At 48.5% G+C, this 18530-nt stretch overlaps 1 protein-coding gene across 6 annotated transcripts in view; it reads right to left on the reverse strand.

Moving 5' to 3' along the window:
* Positions 1–5221: 5221 nt before the first annotated feature.
* The window catches only part of LOC108929663 (diacylglycerol kinase eta-like), a 54076-nt gene continuing 40767 nt past the window's right edge, over positions 5222–18530 (reverse strand). For 3 of the 6 annotated variants that reach the window (XM_029257008.1, XM_029257007.1, XM_029257005.1), the window contains 16 exons: positions 18169–18499; positions 16968–17105; positions 16188–16325; positions 15979–16096; positions 15546–15656; positions 15142–15238; positions 14311–14418; positions 13187–13300; positions 12923–13057; positions 12437–12597; positions 12028–12133; positions 11809–11901; positions 11548–11667; positions 10929–11034; positions 8988–9118; positions 5222–6767 (listed from right to left, as the gene is read on the reverse strand). In XM_029257008.1, coding sequence (XP_029112841.1) covers positions 6681–6767; positions 8988–9118; positions 10929–11034; positions 11548–11667; positions 11809–11901; positions 12028–12133; positions 12437–12597; positions 12923–13057; positions 13187–13300; positions 14311–14418; positions 15142–15238; positions 15546–15656; positions 15979–16096; positions 16188–16325; positions 16968–17105; positions 18169–18499 — 2094 coding nt within the window. In that variant the 3' untranslated portion in view covers positions 5222–6680. The remainder of the gene's footprint in view (positions 6768–8987; positions 9119–10928; positions 11035–11547; positions 11668–11808; positions 11902–12027; positions 12134–12436; positions 12598–12922; positions 13058–13186; positions 13301–14310; positions 14419–15141; positions 15239–15545; positions 15657–15978; positions 16097–16187; positions 16326–16967; positions 17106–18168; positions 18500–18530) is intronic. The other 3 variants (XM_029257010.1, XM_029257009.1, XM_029257006.1) reach the window with 2 other exon arrangements.

Raw genomic sequence — 18530 nt, forward strand, 5'->3', positions numbered from 1 at the left:
TGCAGGTTTGGCACCAAGACCTGAATTGAAATAGGAGTTGAATGACTTACAGTTATAAAAAAATGTCTCCAGGAGGACAATAAGAAATTAGATTTGCCAAAGTCCAAAACCCTTGGTTTCACTGTGGACATATGTGGTCTGTATTGCTTACTAACATCAACATAAGACTTTAAAAATTTCTTAAATCACTGTTTCTGACCAAAGTGGAGTCACTTCAAGTATTAAATTTGTCATATTCCAGCTTCAGTGAGATCATATTAACTTCTTTTTTTCTTCCTAAAATACTGATAGACTGTTAGTAAAAATGTAATTTGAATGTGATTTAATCCTTTGGAGGCAACAGGTGGCGTAGCGGTTTGGTGCGTCAATTCAAAATCACATAAAAAAGACCAATCTTGAACCCCACTTTCTGCTGTGATACCCCCTAGCAAGGTACTCATGCTTAATCAGTACAGTAAAAATTACCCTACTGTATAAATGCATGAATCACCTTAGTTAAGTCAGTGTACAATCCTCACACTGTAAGTCATTTTGAGAAAAGTGTTAATTTACTTGCGGTGGCGCAGTGGGTTGGACCACAGTCTTGCTCTCCGGTGGGTCTGGGGTTCGAGTCTCGCTTGGGGTGCCTTGTGATGGACTGGCGTCCCGTCCTGGGTGTGTCCCCTCCCCCTCCAGCCTTGCACCCTGTGTTACCGGGTAGGCTCCGGTTCCCCGTGACCCCGTATGGGACGAGTGGTTCTGAAAATGTGTGTGTGTGTGTGTGTTAATTTACTCAATTTCTTTCCAAAGTCCATGAAGCATTAAAATATTTTTTAGAAACCTACACGGTCACAGCGATTAACTCATTGTCTTGCTTTTGATCTTGAACAAGGAAACTTTGATCGCAACTAACACATTTATTTTACCACATTTTCATTCTTCACAACCTTAGTCTTAATAGTCTCCTTCCTTGCCTCCCCTGGAGTATAAACATATAGGATATAGGAATGTTACCCGTTTTTTGTCTGTATTTGCAACATTTATGAGAATTCAACATAAAGTATTGGTTTGTGATTGTTCCTCTTCACATTGTTGCCAAGACCCAGCAGTTTTCAGTGGCCCCTGATGACTGCACCGGTGTTACACACTTCCAGTCCAGGGGATGTATTTCTTTACCGATTACAGCTCACAAAATGCTTGTAGGGTGGTAATCTGCAGATGTCAGGTGGCCATTAGGTACAACCCTCTGTTGAAGTAGCAGTCTACATTCCCCATCTTTGGAACCTGGTGCCTGTACTGTTCTTACTGTTCTGCGAGATACACTACTTACAAGGGGTTACTCATCCATGCATCATGAAACTGACCCACACACACTATGGGGAACCTGAACAGCGTGTCTTTGGACTGTGGGAGGAAACCAGAGCACCCAGAGGAAACAGATGCCAACTCCACACAGACTGAGTGGGGATCGAACCCACATTCTCTCACACCACCCCGGCACTGTGAGACAGCAGCGCTACTCGCTGTGCCACCATGCTGCCCATAATAATCTTAATATTACATTTGTATTATGCAAATCAATCATATTTTAAAGTAACAGTAACGTGTTACTCTGTGTTGGAAAACTTAAATCAGGAACAAATGGACAATTAAGTCAAGACAAAAAGGACATGAAGTATCATTAAAGCCTTCAATTTTATTGATGTAGGAAGGTATTGGGAAGTAAGCCTTTATTTTAAGGCATCTCAAAATGTACAACAAAGTTAACCCATTTATTTTTAGCAGAATACAAAAATACACATCTCAGTGACTTCCATATTGTAATAAATAGTTAACCATGCATTCTACAATAAAAAGGCACAGAAAACAGTCACTTAATAGTCATAAAAATTACTAACTACTTTACCAAAGTCACCCATGTCTATACAATATATGTAACATTATTTCCCAAAGGTGAAAACACATTACACATATTCAAAACTTAGGCAATAAATACGCAAATATTTTATATACCTATTTATATATAACAAATATATACACACGCGCACACACATATACACATTTTTTAATCATACAAGTAAAAATTAAGCTGTGCCTTTGTAAACAAAATGTAAACAAATTAAACTTCTCTTTCACCTCGTCGGTAACCAAGTCAACGATATGTTAGTCTTTTCTGAAAGAACGGGTTTAAACAATGGGTCGGTTTTAAAACCAGGCAGTTTTCAGCTCTTATGGTACAGAAATTGAAGAGTTACACAGGTGCTCCAGCGCAATGCACTGCACTTCCCACACGGTCTCATCTAGGCCCATAAATAACCATTGCCAAATATACTATATGCAAAGTTATATAAGGTCAATTTATATCATGATATGCCAAACCAGTGCTGACACGAGTTTCAGGTAAATGAATGATACGAGGACAATCCTGAATCAGTAAAAAAAAAAAAAAAAAAAAAAAAAAGAATAAATAAATAAATAATTAAAAATGTGCTGCCTGGGTTTAAGGTGTAATAAAAGAAGCGTCTTTGATTTCATATTTCAACAGCGATACACACAATCAACTGCCACAGATGCACCATTAGGGTCATTTGGAGCTCACTGCCACTGGTTGGTCTTCTGTGGGTCAAATGCCCATGTTGGAAACCAAGCGGAAGCCACGCCTTGTTTGAATAAGGCACTGTGTGCTGTCATTAAGTAAGGACTTGCATGTCTCCATGTGAAATGCATCAACAGTTTTGGATAGAGAGGCTGTAAAGCTGTCCAAATGACCCAGTATAATGACACATGTTGTCAAAACTCAAAGCACAGTGGGAAACAGCGGTACGATTAAACACATGTTCATCACATCCATACATTCAGTCTGCATTACAGCTACTCTCAGTTTCACCATCGTTTGCAGTGTAAAATTTCATTGTGTACATTTGCATACGTATTAAAATTTCAGCTCATTTCAGACGCTCCCAGATTCACTAACATTTCGCCCCAAGTGAGCTTGTATTAAATATTTGCAGAATTCAATTAAAAAAAACATCTTTGGTTATGAACATAGCTTTTTGCACTTTGAAAATACTTAGCATCTATAGTGTTAATTAAGAAAATTTGAGCAATCTGGCATCAGTTTGTAAACAGAACCATTTTGCTGAGAAAGACTGATAGTGGGTGGCACGATTTCATCTGGAATAAAAATTCTTTGTGTATAAAAGTTGAAGATTAAAATTAAGACGTTCTCTTTTCGTACTGCAAGATTTGGCAAAATCAGTTTTATTCTAACTAAACCGAGCTGCGACGATCAACTACAACCTCGACACGTATCATGTGTGCACGTTACCCCGCTTTATTCAGCTAGAACACCTCTCCTTCTCCCCTCCTTTGAGCACCCAACTCACACACTTGACACACACTCAACTCTCTTATGAAACAACTCATCAGGGCAAGAGTTCATATGCATAATGAAGAAAAAACACGAGACTAACAAGAACAGGTGACTTGTTAGTTAGTTACGTTAACACGGAATAACGAACGACGTTGAATTCCGGAGCAGCAGAAGGGAGTCATTCGTTGCGATACGGAATTTGACTTGCGACCGAAATGCTCGAGGCGCTCTCAGCCCACTGGTGCCATGACAGTACCTCCTCTGAAAAGTAAATGAAATTAGCCGTGCTAAAATAAAAATTGTAAAAATGTTTCTCGAATTTGAGTCATAAAAGAAGGACTGACCTACCCACCTAAAACTGGGTAAACACATCATTACGGCTATGGGGGGCATCAACCACACCTGGATATTGTCCACAGATTGTCGTTACAGAACGGATATCATATTATCATATTTAAATGATACTAAATTCATCTTCTGAGAATGACGCAAGGTCGCAAAATAAATGCTTTAGCAACGCACGCAATGTTTTTTGGTGATCTGGAGCAATTATGAGTTGAATGGGAGCCTATTAAGATTTTTCTTATTTCCAAAGTTTCTGAAATATTTCATTCATAAAAGACGCGCTTTTGATTGTCAGCAGAAGCACTGCAGCAGTGTTTCGCTATTCACGTTTCCTTTTCGCACCCGTGTCAGCTGAGAGCAAGTAAACACAACTCACTTTGTGTATTTAACTTTCAAAAGAGGTTCAGCGTCCCTCAAAACTCAGAAAGTTCCCCTCGTTTAAATTTATCGCTTTCTTCGCACCTTCGAAATTCGGCCAACGCCATCTCCCGCGCGGGGCCATAATCCGCTGATCACCAAGTGACGTTTTGTGTCTTGTTTAGTTGTTTGCAAAGGGATGTAAAAAGGCATTACAGCACGTGCTACAGCGTACACGTATTCTAAATTCAAAGAGCTACAAATTCTTGGGAATTGTGTAAACGTAAAAAGGGAAAAAATGGGGCCTCGTATTAAAATGCTATTCTAGCCCCTCTCTGGAGGATGACGGCTATATCAATCATGTCAGTGAGGGAGGAGAGCCATAATTTGGACGAGATCACACTAAACTAAATGCCAGTGCGCGGTGAAGACGGAATTTTTAGGCGGACTCGGGGTTTCGAAAGGGCTTCTCATACCGGACCTCACAATACAACCGATGCGAGAACCTACTTTATGAGCTGCGCGAGGAAGCGGCTGTATAAACACTTGTTGCGCTCTGCCAATCACCCGGGAAGCACGAGGTAAAGCAGGAATAACAAACGGGCTGTTGGAAGCACTTTGGAGAGTCACAAGCCATTTCGCCTTATGGCTGGGATACCTAACATTGCACCTTTTCCATGTGAACTAGGGAAAGAACATAAAGAAATGCTCTTTTTTTTTTTTTTTTCAGTAAAAATCACATTACAGAACTTCAAAATACAATCAACAGTATCAAAATTAAGTACAATATTGCACCGTCAGAGTACAACAGCATAGAAATCAGAGGAGTTCACCAAACTATCGTTATCAGTGGTGTTCCGGTGCAAAACACACATTGAAATGTGTGGGCAATTTGTATATGCAATCTAAAAAGACTTAACTATAACAACGTACACATACATATACAACCTTAATTCATGAACAAGTGTCGCCTAACGCCCTGTCCGAATATTAGTAAAAATTGAGTCCCGTCACAAGGGGGTGCGGTGGCGCAGTGGGTTGGACCGCAGTCCTGCTCTCCGGTGGGTCTGGGGTTCAAGTCCCGCTTGGGGTGCCTTGCGGCGGACTGGCGTCCCGTCCTGGGTGTGTCCCCTTCCCCCTCCGGCCTTACGCCCTGTGTTGCCGGGTAGGCTCCGGTTCCCCGTGACCCCGTAAGGGACTAGCGGTTCTGAAAAATGTGTGTGTGTGTGAGTCCCGTCACCAGAATAATCACTGTCTTCTCGGACCTGGACGGTGTCATAAAAAAGCACGGATTCACTGATCGCGATACATGTTGGACGAACCATGGGCTGTATTGTAGTGTCAACTTGGTAAACGGTTATCTATGCCTGGTAAAGAACGATGTTCCGAAAGCTATAATTTGATAACCTGCGTCGGCTTTAGAATTTCAGGTCCTAAAACCACCAACAGTCTGGTCCAGATTTCTTGGTTGACGAAATTAAAAGAAAACGTCCATTCGATAGCCTGCAAAAAAAAAAAGGAGTGAACTTCTGCTGTCGGGAAGTGACGCGTTGACTTAACGAGGCTCCACCGCTTCTTGTTTTTCGAGTGCTATTTTGGCACAGGAAATCTGCAAACAGCCAAAGAGGAAGCAGCGATAACAAAAGTGGTGAGGTGTTCGCCTTGGTTCTCGTGTCCCATAATTACTGCAGAGAAAACACAGCAATTCTTGTTAACGACTCGCAAGCCCCCACTTTTTTCCCTCAAAACAAGATTTGATGACACAAGCCACTAGGATATCGAACCGATAAAGCGCACCGCACGATAAAACAGCTTTGAAAATATGGCACGTGTGACTGCTACAGACCAGCTTCTTCACGCACGACGGTCCATGCTGAACGTCGGAGTTAAGGGTACTTCAGAGCAAAGGGACACTTCAGTAGAAACAAACGATATCAAATCGATATAAAACTTGTTCGTGTAATTCGTGTACGTTAAAAAAATCCGACAATACCCATGCAATAAAATAGATATCCAAACCAAGCAGGCACACCATGCAGTTTAGTTGGACTGTTACTTTTTTTGGCGACCTCGATATAAAGTTGCGTTTTGTGGTCCCAAACCCCTGAAAGAGTTGGATTTCGATTCGGATGCCTCGACCGCCTCCGCCCCGACATTCTGAGTAAATGATAGTGCTGCAGGATGTCAGTAGAAGCAGGACATTCCCGACGCCACCCTTCCCCTTTCCCCGTTCGGACATCGACAACACGGATGCGAAACGGTCCCTTGGCGAACACGGTACCCGCGCGGCACGCTTCGTGGAAGTTCGCTTTTGCTACTCGTTTCCTGCGAGGTCAGACGCCTGCTTTGCTGCGTGTCTCAGCCGACTGCTGATGTGTGGAGCGTATTAGAAATGGCTTTTTCAATAGTTCCACATATTCATTCATGTTTCAGAATCTCCCCTCCCCCCTTCTGTTTGTCACGCCTGGCACCGGCACCGGCACCTTCCGGAGAACATCCAAGTCCCAGCATCCCTCACACAACTCTTTGGTCCCGCCACTGTCTCTGCCTCGCCGGACCAAGTCCTCGCAGAAAACGGAGCTCCCCGGGACTCTTCCTCCAGGGTCGGATGAGGGGTCCGTCGGGCCTACAAGTCCGCCAAGGCCGTCTTGGCCAGCTCCTTAGTTCCCTGGAGAATTCTCTTCATGTGGCCCACCTTCGTTATCCCCAGGTCCTGTGAGAGCGGAGGGGACATGGAGCTCGTGAGAGACGGACAGAGCGCATGCCAATGAAACTACACTTCCGAGAGACTTTAAGAGCAGATGGAATTCCGCAGCCCCCGGGTCCCCGAGTCTGACACCGAAAAAGGCGCGTAACCGTCGGCCTCAGCGAAGACCTGCGTGTGGACCGAGCTTCTGAATTCCGTCACGCGGCAGCTGTCCAACGTACTCACATCTGGAAAGAGCCTCGCGGGACCTAGATCGTACTGACGTACCGCGACTCTGATGCTAGTTCACGTTCACATTCGGTGTCTGTCAGCTGACCCCATTTATTCAAAGCGTTTGCACACGGGCTTGCCCGAAGGCAGCCACATATCACCTGGTAAAATAAGAAGCGACATTTCCAGTGACATGCGCTGGAAGTATTCAGGCTTGCAGGTAGTCATACTACTGCCCACAGTTTGTTCATTATTATTAAGAGTCAAACACACAGCATCTCCTGCTTTTAATTACACAACTGATGGATGTCACCCCATGGTCTTGGTAACGGAGGTCTCTCCTTCAAAATGTCAACGCACACGACTGTTGCGTGGGGTACTACATATAGGCATATATAGATAAATGTTTGATTTTTGACACTCCGGGGTGTTTAAGTATGGCAACCCCTTTAAAAACAGCTTGCGAAAAGTGGTACTAAATCACAGCACGAAGGCGATTCCAATATGCACAAGGTCTGCAGGTACAGTGTGCGCTGATCTGGGTGACAGGAACACGGGAAGACCGATCCCAAAGACAGCAGGACAGCCAAGAGGGCACAATGAGTCCATGAGAGTGTCCGGGTCGATGGCAAGGACAGAGGTTGGAGGTGACGGGACATAACAGAGAGGAACTGACACGGTCCAAGGCGCTGGGTGCTGAGCGGGCCTAGCGTGTGTGGGCGCTGCCCCCCCCCCCCCGACCGACCGCGGACGGCCACGGCCTGCTCACGAGGGATCTTCGCTTGAGTCGGCGTGTCCTCGAACGCCAATCTCAGGGATGAGATCGGAACGTCCGGGAAGAGCCAACCACCAGCGGGACTTCTGGGTATGATCAACAGATTAAAGACTGGGGAAAAGACTGAATGAAAATCTCACCTCCCAACCTATTAAATTAAACTTCTGTACCGAATTAGAAAAAGAACTGTCGATTAAGACGTCTGATACAGAGACTTTACCACTTAAACCTTTTTAATGGATGTGAGAGGAAGCCAGTGCAAGTGGATGGAATAAACATTTGGCTTCCATTAGGGTGTGCTGTCAAATGAACGGGGGCCCGAAACCTGCCAACGGATCACTCTTACATCCCAGCATCCCCTGTTCCACTGGGCCAGAGGCAGGTTCAGGATCCTTCTCAAACATCCCCTAGAGAAGAGTCGGCTTCACATCACCCTTTACGCTCTTTACTTGACGCACTGTACAAAATACCTCTGCAGTATTGTTGCTGACCATCTAAGGGCCATGGACACAAGCGCATTCTCCCGCCGCGCTGCCCTCCGCAAACGGAAGCCGGGTCAACAGCCACGTTGTCAGGCAGCTGCGTGTTGGCGCCACACGCGTGAGCCACACCATGCCTCGGTGTCAGCAGGGCAGCGAAAACTCCTCCCTTTGTCCCGCCTTCTCCTGCTGGGCTCCGCCCCATCTGCCCCACCCACTCAATTCAATTGGATTCCCTTCCATTTACTTTTAGAGAGATCTTTTCACCAGGATGACACAGAGCGCCAAACTTAGCTCCAAGGAGTTGTAGATTTTTGTTTTCTGATGCAACAGACATAGGTAATTATTTGGATGAACCAGCTGGCAGTTGTGGAGAGGAAAACAAAAAAGTCCCAGCTGTGAAGAAGGGGAGAAAAATAAACCTGCCGGGGATCCAAGTACCAGTGGGTTCCCACCCCTCCTGGGCACAATCGCCTAGCCCTTCCAGCAGAGGCGGATGCTTGAATCTAGACATCCAGCACATGAGGGAGGCAGGGGAAGGGTTAGTTAACCAGCCGCTGGTCATGACACCATATTTGCACAGACGAAGCCAAGCAGAGCAGTGCAGCACACGTGAGCGAAGAGGGAAAAGGCCGACAAGGGAGTAGAGAATCGGAGGAGGAGTGTGAGAAAGGCAAGAGGCAGAGACAGGAAGAGGAGGTGAGGAAGAGCGAGTCTGGTTGGTCTGTGGGATAGAATGACGTACACAGGGGCGACGTATACCTTCAGGTCCCTCCTCTCCAGGTGAAGGAGCTCGGAGCCGCGGATGTCGTGCCGGGTGAAGATGTCTTTGTACTCCCCAAGGCTGAGCTGCTCCAGCCAGGCTCCCACCTCCTCAGTGCCCCACCTCTGAACTACACAAGTCAAGAGCAAGAAGCCCCCTTCAGTCTCCAGCCCCCTCGGACGCAGGACAAAAGCAAACAGGGTCAGCCCAAAAAGGAAAACGCACCAGGAGAAATAAAACGTACAGGAGCATGAGGAAGAGGTGGCGGCAGCAGCTGGCAGAGAGAGGGTTGGGGGGGGTTGGCTGGCACCGGGCCCCGGGTCCCCAGGCAGCGCCAGGGTCTCGCATGCAGGTTACTCCGGTGGGACGTGGGAGGGGGGGCGAGGCCAAAGCCTGAGTGACCTGTATCTGAGTCTGTCCTTGCACCGCCTCCCAGTGGGCACGACTACCCCCCCCAGCTGTGATTGGCTCCCTCAACTGAGGAAGCCCCTCCCCCTTGGTAACATAAAGGTAACCAACCGCAATCAGGAACAGAAGGACCATTCACACTGTGTTCTATGAAACACACCCACAGACCCTCCAGTCCAACCAGCGTCCCCAAAGGCCTACAAGTGCAGCTGGTCAAAATATGGAGCGACCCAGAATGGCCATCATCACATTGTACTTGAGAAGATCCCGTTTGTCATCGCTCAGATTAGCTCGCGCAAGGATTTCAGTTTGTCCGTGTGGCATTCGATGTTTGTGAAAAGGAGCAAGCGGTCAAACAGATGGCGTTTGACTTTTTTTCCCCACTGTCAAACACCTCGAACACTACCAGAGATCGGCGAGTGTGGTCAGTCTACGACGAGGTCGGTCTGGGACGTTGCCTTGGTTTGGACCTGCCATGGACACTGGGACAACTCGACAGGCTCTGGGGTACAGGACAACATCATGAACAGAGAAAGTGTGCAGGGGGACGTGTTTATGGATGGGCGGGTTGGACTGACGACTGGATGATGTCACAGAACAGAGACACCGAAGGGACCCCCTTTGGTTTCCACTGGGTGGTGCTGCGATGCACTTAATGTGCGGTTCTCTAGCTGAGCTCCAGTGGAGTGCAAGGTGCCAACACTCCTCAACAGAGGGACTGCTACCAAAATTACAAGGATTCAAGACCCCTAAGATTAGTCTTGAGATTATCATAAGGTGCACCTACAACTGAGTACCACAACTGGGGGCTATCGCAGTAATCTTTACCATGGTATCGCAGAAGTGTGGAGGGATAAAAAAAGTCAGATGTCACTTGTGGCTCCTACATGTGACCATCAGCTCTGCAGTAAGACCAAATGTCAAACAATATTATTACAAAAGGGGAAGTGAATATTATTTCTTTGCAAGGCGCCACAGTAAACTTGAAGAGAAACTCAAAACACCTAAAATAAATCACATTTTTCAACATCTTCAGAAGGAATGGCAGTGAATTAAAATCAAATACTCCTGACTGACACAGAAACACACGAAAAGCGCACTGTACTGGTTCCATATATGTACTGTTCTTCTGCTTCTTTTCTGACAAAACGTTTCTCTTTGTCGATCCGCTATTTGGCATCACATTTTACCGAAGTCATTCAACGACAGACAACGAGCCAGCAGTAGGAAGTAAAAGCAGTTAATGTCGAATCAAAGCTTGATATCTCATTTCTCAAGCCAAAATTACGTAGGCTTTAGAGTTTGAACAAAAGGCTTCAAACGCAATGAATCCATGCGCACGGTGAGCGGTGGTTGTTTCGACACTCATTCTGAAACCCTGCAAAGTGCAGAGCTCTGTGAAATTCCACATTTTTTCCACAACTGGCATTGTGTATAAACCAAGACTTAAGCGACCAACATCAATTCATATTTGCATATTTACAGGCGCCTTCCGATTGGCTCCTGTCTAGGGTGGGTGGAGCCATCCTTACCTGGCTGGGAGTTGCCCTTCCTAGGTGCCTTCTCTTTCTTGAACTTCGGCACGATGCGGAACATGGTGCTGCGACTGTTCCTCTTGCCGTAATCCAGGGACGGGTCCTGCGGAGCAGACAAAACCATCAAGTCCTTTGACAAGGAGCACTTTGCACGGCTGAGCGGGAGACACTGCTCTCTTGAGAAAACCAGATGGAAGGGCAGAAAAGGTAAGGATTTAATCCACAATGAATATGGCTGACACTAGAACATGGTAAAAAGACACTAAATTAACTCATTCGTTTATTGATCATATCTCGTCCGGCGTAGGGTCACAACAGTTCAGAGCCTATCTTGGAATCATAGGGTTTGAAGCAGGGTGCGCTCTGTATAGGACACCAGTCCATTACAGGGCAATCACACACACTCATTCACTGTATATATACTGTAAATTCAAATTCCATGCAGGCTGAGCTGGATTCAAACCCACATGTGAATGCACAACCCAGGATCTGCGAGGCCTCAGTGCTACCCACTGTGCCACCATGCAGCTAACTAAATCGGCTGTTAAATGTAAGGAAAAAAAAATGACAATATTCACCAAGGAGGAATCTCTGCACCTCCCCTAATTCCACTCACCTCCTCATCGTTGGGCTGCAGAACGTGGTACAGCCATGGGATCTCCGCCAACTTGCTGAGCTCCACCTCCACGCTCTGCAGAGCACTGGAGAGCAGCTCTTCGTGAGGGGGGTCCAGTTGCTTCGGAGAGAAAGGAATTCCGTGAGAGGAGAACCCACACACCACACAGGAAAAGATGTGCGCATGTGATGTTCTTTACTACACGCTAGAACCTTGGCACTGAGCTTCACAGCTCTACAAGGGGGTGTGGTCCTGGCTCACCAGAGACACTCGTCCCACCAGCAGCGACTCGGTCTCATTGTGTAGGGCCTTCACGGTGCTCGCCACCTCGATGGCCGTGTTCCTGCTCAGACTCTGAGGAGATCAACACAAGCGAATGTCACATGAGCACCGGGTTTGGACATGGAGCAGCAACCACAGCACCGCAGCAACACCCAACTGGAGCTGACCACCAGCTGGAAGAACAGCTGGATGCGTCACCTCGGGGAACTTGGGATGCGTCTTGTTGAGGGCGTGGGATGAGGCGTTGACGGCATGAGCCAGCTCCTGTTCCAGTAACCCGTTGGTGTTGGCTGCTTCACAGATCCTGCAGATGGAGACAGTCGCAAGGTCAGATCCAAGGTCCCATGACCTTAATCTTGTTATCTATTATCAGGAGGGAGCAGAAAGTGGAAAACCTCAACGAGGTCACTGCAAGACCTGTGAGCACAGGTCCAGGAATGGCTGATAGAACCTAAAGTCAAACTGTTACTGGTGAGAGTTCAGAACTGGCTCCTGGCCGACACCTACACCCAGACTTTACGTGGTTTTGGTCTGGAGACATCTGCATGCGGCCACTGACCGACCAGGTGATCCGTAAACACTCGCACGAGGGAGAGCAAAACATCACCTGGTGATGAGCTCCTCGGCAGCGCGGGCGCACATCTGGACGAGTGCCGCCTCCTCCTCAGTCGCCAGGTCGACAGAGTGCTGCGTGTACAGGTGTGGCCGCAGGGGGGGCTTGTCGTACTTCAGCTTGTCTTCCCAGGACTTCAGCGTGTTCTCGAAAGCCTGGACACACAGGCCACCGCAGAGGACTTCATCACGCAGCTATGGGGGTCATGCCACCTCTAGACAAAGCGCCACCTAACCTGCATGCATCATTCGCCTGTCACCACTCACGGTGGGTGTGTCCTTCGCTCTGTCTCCACCCAGTGCACGTATGTTTCTCACATTGTCTCCACCCACAACAGACGTGTCACTTGTGTGTCTCCACCCACTGTAGGTGTGTCCTTCGCTCTGTCTCCACCCACACCGGGACTGTCACGGAACCTGTCTCCGCCCACAGCTGTCATGTCACTAACCTGTCTCCACCCACTATGGGCGTGTCACTCACCCTGTCTCTTGTCAGCATCTGAGCACGATTCTTATGCTGGATCTTGATAACTCCTGGAGGCTGGATCCAGGCCTCACCGTCCACCTGGATGGGCACACCCTCATCCCCCAGGATTGTGATCTTCACCGAACGGCACTAAGGAGGGATACGCGGGGAGACGGAGGGCTACGTCAGCACGGCGTAGAGCGGACAAGATGAGGACAGGTGAAGCTCACCTGGGCCATAGTACACAGAACATATACAGAGTGGTGGTGGAGGGTTAACCTGTGCAATCCTGTGATGCTGCAGCTTGATGACCCTGGACACAGCCATTTGCATGCTCCCAAACACAGCCACCACCTCCAGGATCTTATCATCAAATGAGGGCGCACAGAAGATCTGCAAGGGGGTCCATCAGAAGGAAAGGAGAGAACGCAAAGGTCAAACACAGCAGGGCCGTACAGAGAATCGGACCGAGACGGGGCAAGGAATCCAGCAGGTGAAAACAGCATTTCATTTCCCACTCATTTCAAACCAGTGCTGTACGATGACCCTGCGGAGTTCCTCAGCGCTACCCCTAAAACACCGCTAGGGGGCGGGGCACTAAGCAGCCACATTCACCCAAACGGATCCGTCTTTTGACCGCACATACAGCTGTTTTAACACAACATTCCTTTTGTTCTGCAACCTTTATACTGTATGTCCATTCATACATTTATCGCACATTTTTAAAAAACGTACCACTCAGAGTAAATCTTCACTGTTTCCAAACAGTAATCGCGTCCGATTATATGTAAACGATATATAATAACAGAAATGCAATAAATATAGATATACTGTATATTTATGTATAAACTAATATAGTATATGGAGATTAAGATTACGTAACACAGCCCTTAATTCGGCATGAAAGTTGAAAAAAGCACATGGACGGTGAACTAAGTACAGGTGTAGCATTGGCTTTAAAAATGTAGTTATGATCATTTGCTGGAACACCAGAAGCCCCGGACTTTTGCTCGTATCTTTCCTTGCTGACGAAGTGCTGTCTATGCAACAGTGTGCACAACCGCACACAAAGCCTACGGTCATCCTGCACCGCACAATGGAGAGCTGGACGCCTCAACACAGAGGACCTATTGTTGACCGAGAGGTGGGACCACGATGGTGTCTCGCCATAAAATTAAACTCTTAAGTACAAAGAGTACGAAAACACAAAGGGGCGTCTGAACTGCTTATCAAAAATGATCCCCTCTGGCCGCATACTGATGGAAGCAGAAAAATTCCAGTGTCAACAGCAAAAGACTGTTTCTGCCTCTCTCTCTCAAATGCCTCAACCGTAAATGAAGAAACGGAGGAGTTCCGTTTCCAGCAGGGATCTGAGAAATCGGCCGTCAGCGCGGCTCACTTACGTCATCCTCTTTGGTTCCGCCCCAGAAGTTAGTCCCGCCAGCGTAACTGGGAATGTTCAGCACTGCGATTCCCTGGAGACTGGGAAGGGGAATGTACTGGCCATCGCACTGGAAAGACAACAGTGAGCAACGAGGGGAGGCTGAGGATCTGACGTCACCGTTGTACATTTCAGTCCCGTGTTTCAGACGATTTGAATGCGGAGAACGAACTACTGGCAGGGGGCATCAACTGGGTTTCTCAAATGTGCAACTAACCAGAGAGTGCAGAGGAAAATCCAACCCAACCTCTTCCTCAGCTGCAGCGCAAACTCATCCCAAACCTACCTGCAACCTAAAGCCAACATAATACCATGCCCGGGACAAATCCAACCCCAATCTAAATCCAAACCAAACCCCAACCCCAACACCATCCCCAACCCTATCCCCAAACCGTTCTTCCTCCCCAGCCTAAACCCAACCCAACATCATCCCGCTAACAAACCCAAACCAAATCCCATCCCAACCTAACCCTGAACTCACTCCCAGCCTGAACACAAACACAACCCCAACCCAAACAAATCCAAATTCATCTCCAACCCAATCATAATTCCCATCCCAATGTCAAAACCAATTCCCAAACTGACCCCCTAAGCCATCCCAATCTTCAACCCTATCCCTAAGCCCATCCCAAATCCAATCCATTCCCATCCTCACACCCTTCCTTTGGTTGCACGTCACGAGAATTAACAAAACATCCAGCGTGTTCTACACGTGGGAAGCATCGTTTCTCTCCCCTGACGCGAACGCATTCGAGTTGCAACCCAGCTCAAATGCCCGGAGGGGGCATCTCACCTCCAGCTGGACCTTCTGTTCCAGGTTCTTGTAAGTTCTCTGAAGGAGCTCTTTGGTTCCCAGAACTCCGTACCACATCATGTTCTTGGTCCGGCTCCTGAGCGAAGCAACAGTGAATATCCACAACCGCACTTACACTGCATCCCACTGTCCCTGCCCGTGACTCGTGTACGAAACATGATGCGTTTCACGAGCCGGATCATTGCTGTCAAAGTACAAATGAGCAGGAAATCGCTGGCAAACACCAACACGATCATTTGAACAATGCACGCTACGGAGTCTTTTGCTGACTCCTTCCATCATTTATTTGGACCGTTCTCACGGCGTAGGAACAAAGGTGGGGAAACGGAAGCAGGAAGGAAGTGCCCCGACGGGGGCGAGACGGACAGGAAGGTCTGTCTCACCTGCACTTCTCAGGGTGCTCCTCACGCTTGTTGTTGAACTCCAGGGAGATCTTGGCATCCAGTCCGATCCCAAAGTAGTTGTTCATGACACACTTCTCCAGGTACCCTTCCCTGCGGGAGAAACGAGGACGAGCCGCGGGTTTTAACTGGGTCGTTAACAAGGAATTACAGAAACTTCCGGTAAATCTGGAAAGGAATACAAGCCTTGGAAATATTCTCCCACAAAATGATAAGGCGACATCATTTCAGCGTTTCATGTATTACACCGTGGTGAAGTAAGGACTCTCATTACTGAAACGGTGAGAAACGGACACAAATTCAGCAAATTTTATCTTGGACACAAATAAGGAGAAGATGCTGAATAACCCGCGTCCACCCGGCTGTCACTTGCATACAAATACACAGTCGGTCCCCACGCTGCACACTTCCTTACAGCGGGTCGAGGTCTGGGTCGATAAAGGGCGTGGCCCCGAACGGGTCGATGTTGGCCAGCAGCATCTTGCTGATGATGGAGCTCCCAGCGATGGAGGCCGCCAGGCCAGCGCGCAAACCTGCAGAGAAACAGCCACAGAGACGTGAGGCACGAATGTAGACTGACAGACTCTCTGTGTGTGTGTGTGTCTGTGTGCTCACGCATCATACCAGGGCAGATGATGCGCGTGTTGAGCACGGGTAGGTTCTCTTTGCTGGTGGTGAACGGTGGGATGGAGAAGGAACCACAGGACTGGGTGCTGCGACTCATACGCCTCTCGGTGGGAGAGCACAGCGTCGTCTTCGCTGCTGGTGTGAGACGCGCGGTCAGAAACGCCAGTGCAGGATTTTCTTCGACTCTGCTCAGCCTTTAACATGTCATCAAACCCCAACTCGAGTCTTAAGCGTCACACTGACCTTTGACCTTTGCTTAACCCTGAGTATCAGGGCGCGGTGTGATGACCATCAAGATGCATGGATGAGTAGTAGTGTATCTAGCAGTGTAAGTCACCGTGGTGAATGAGGTGTGTGGGCTCATAACACTACATAGAGTTCAGTGGAAGTGACTTTGGACAAAAGTGTCTGATAAATAAATAAATGAAAATGTAAATGAGATGCTCCGTTTGGATCAGCCCAAATTAATTTTTATAACATTTATTCATTTAGCTGATGCATTTCTCCAAAATGACCTACAATGTTCACCCATTTATACAGCTGCAGAATTTTACTGGTGTAATTCAGGGTAAAAACCTTGCTCAAGGGTACTACAGCTGGAGGTGGGATTTGAACCTGTGACCTTTGGGTTCAAAGGCAGCAGTGCCAGACTTGACAAATTTTGTGGTAAAAAGAAAGTACTGCACACAATGACATATCCCACATAGAGACTGACATATACACCCCGAATGGCATCTGTCCTGAGCGAACTGTGACAAGCAGGTGAGGGGGGCTCACAGGACTGCGACTCCAGCTCCTTGGTGTCTTCATCCTTCTCGCTGTCCTTGCCTTCATCCTCGCTCTCCTTCCGGAAGTCCGCTGGCGATGGGAGGTCCTGCTGCCGCTCCTCCGTGTGAGCGTTCTGCTCGTCGACCACTAGGGGGCAGAAGAGAGACGGCAGGGCGGGGTCGGGTCAGGGAGGGGTCGGGGCGGGGTCAACAGTACCCCACAGCTGGACAATGAGGAGGAAGGCGCTGCTTAGCGGTCGGAGATCTCACCGAGGTGTGGCAGCAATGATCTGGAGGTCTGAGCTCCATAAATAGCACCGTCGCCATTTCTTCAGCGAAGACACTGCGTCACGTTTGGTCGCCATTTAAAAAAAGGGATTTTTTTCCCCGGGAGCCGTTTTATATAAGTCAAGACACGGTAAAATAACCCTCCCGGAAGACCGTGCGGCACCCTGACACAGCAGAGGCTCACGGGAGAGCCAGGAGACACAGGACCCTCGCTCCGTTTCCCAGCTCGTCGGCCACAGAAAGCGCCCGAGGGACGGGTGCGGGACCTCGGACGTCCGGAGATCAGCCGGAGCGGCCGGACCCGGCGTCCTCACACGGCAAGCGATAGGCGGCTCCTTCTCTCGGGAAGCGGCCGCCTCGGTCTCCCCGAGCCCAGGTCGGACGGAGACGGGAAGCCAAGAGGATGGGAAGCGTTTCGATGAGCCCCCCCCCATCCCCCCAACAAAGACACACACACACCGAACCGGCTAAGGACGGCACCCCATCTGCCGACTCCGCCTCCAGCACACTCGCGCCTCACGCTCACTAGTCTAACGCAGGGGTGTCCAACATCCACCCCACCTTTTCACAGAATTGGACCTGCAAGGACATTCCTACAATTGTTAATATATACTATACATACACATATAATACATTCGAGTGTATATACAGTACGTACAGCATAATGGTCTGGTATAAATTCTATAAATTCCACTGAACCGCATAATACGGTTGCACACGCTTGAACAAAAACCGCACTTAAATAAAGTTCGATAAATAAAGAAGGATTTTTCCGTTTAGGCATTTCAGACGCAGCGAGTCACTTGCTATGGTTTTTACACACGCGGTCTGGACAGCACTTCATGATAAAGACCGTAGAAATTTCGGGCTGACCGGCCCCGCTCTGACGTTTCCTCGCACCCGTTCAAGGGGACACGTCCTACCCTTCTCCGCCTGCTCGATGATCTGGCGCACGGCCTTCTTCAGGCTGTTGGCCCGCAGCATCAGCTGCTCCCTGGGCCTGAAGAGCCTGTGCGGGGAGCCCTTCTCCGTCACGTTCTGCTCCAGCTTCTCTTTCAGCTCCGTCAGGGACTCCTCCTCCTCCTCCTCCTCCTCCTTGTCCTCCTCGTCCTCCTCGCCCTCCTCCCGCTCCTCCGTCTCCTCCGCGTCCTCCTCCACTATGGGCGGAGTGGCGAGAGGCGGGTGGGGCGTGGCCCGAGACTCCATCTGGAGGGTCTGCAGGAGCGAGTCCAGCTTCTCGTTGAGGACGGCACACTGGACACGGGAGGGAAAGGGTCACTGTGGA

This window comes from Scleropages formosus, chromosome 12, assembly GCF_900964775.1.
Source record: "Scleropages formosus chromosome 12, fSclFor1.1, whole genome shotgun sequence".
Classification (NCBI taxonomy): domain Eukaryota; kingdom Metazoa; phylum Chordata; class Actinopteri; order Osteoglossiformes; family Osteoglossidae; genus Scleropages; species Scleropages formosus.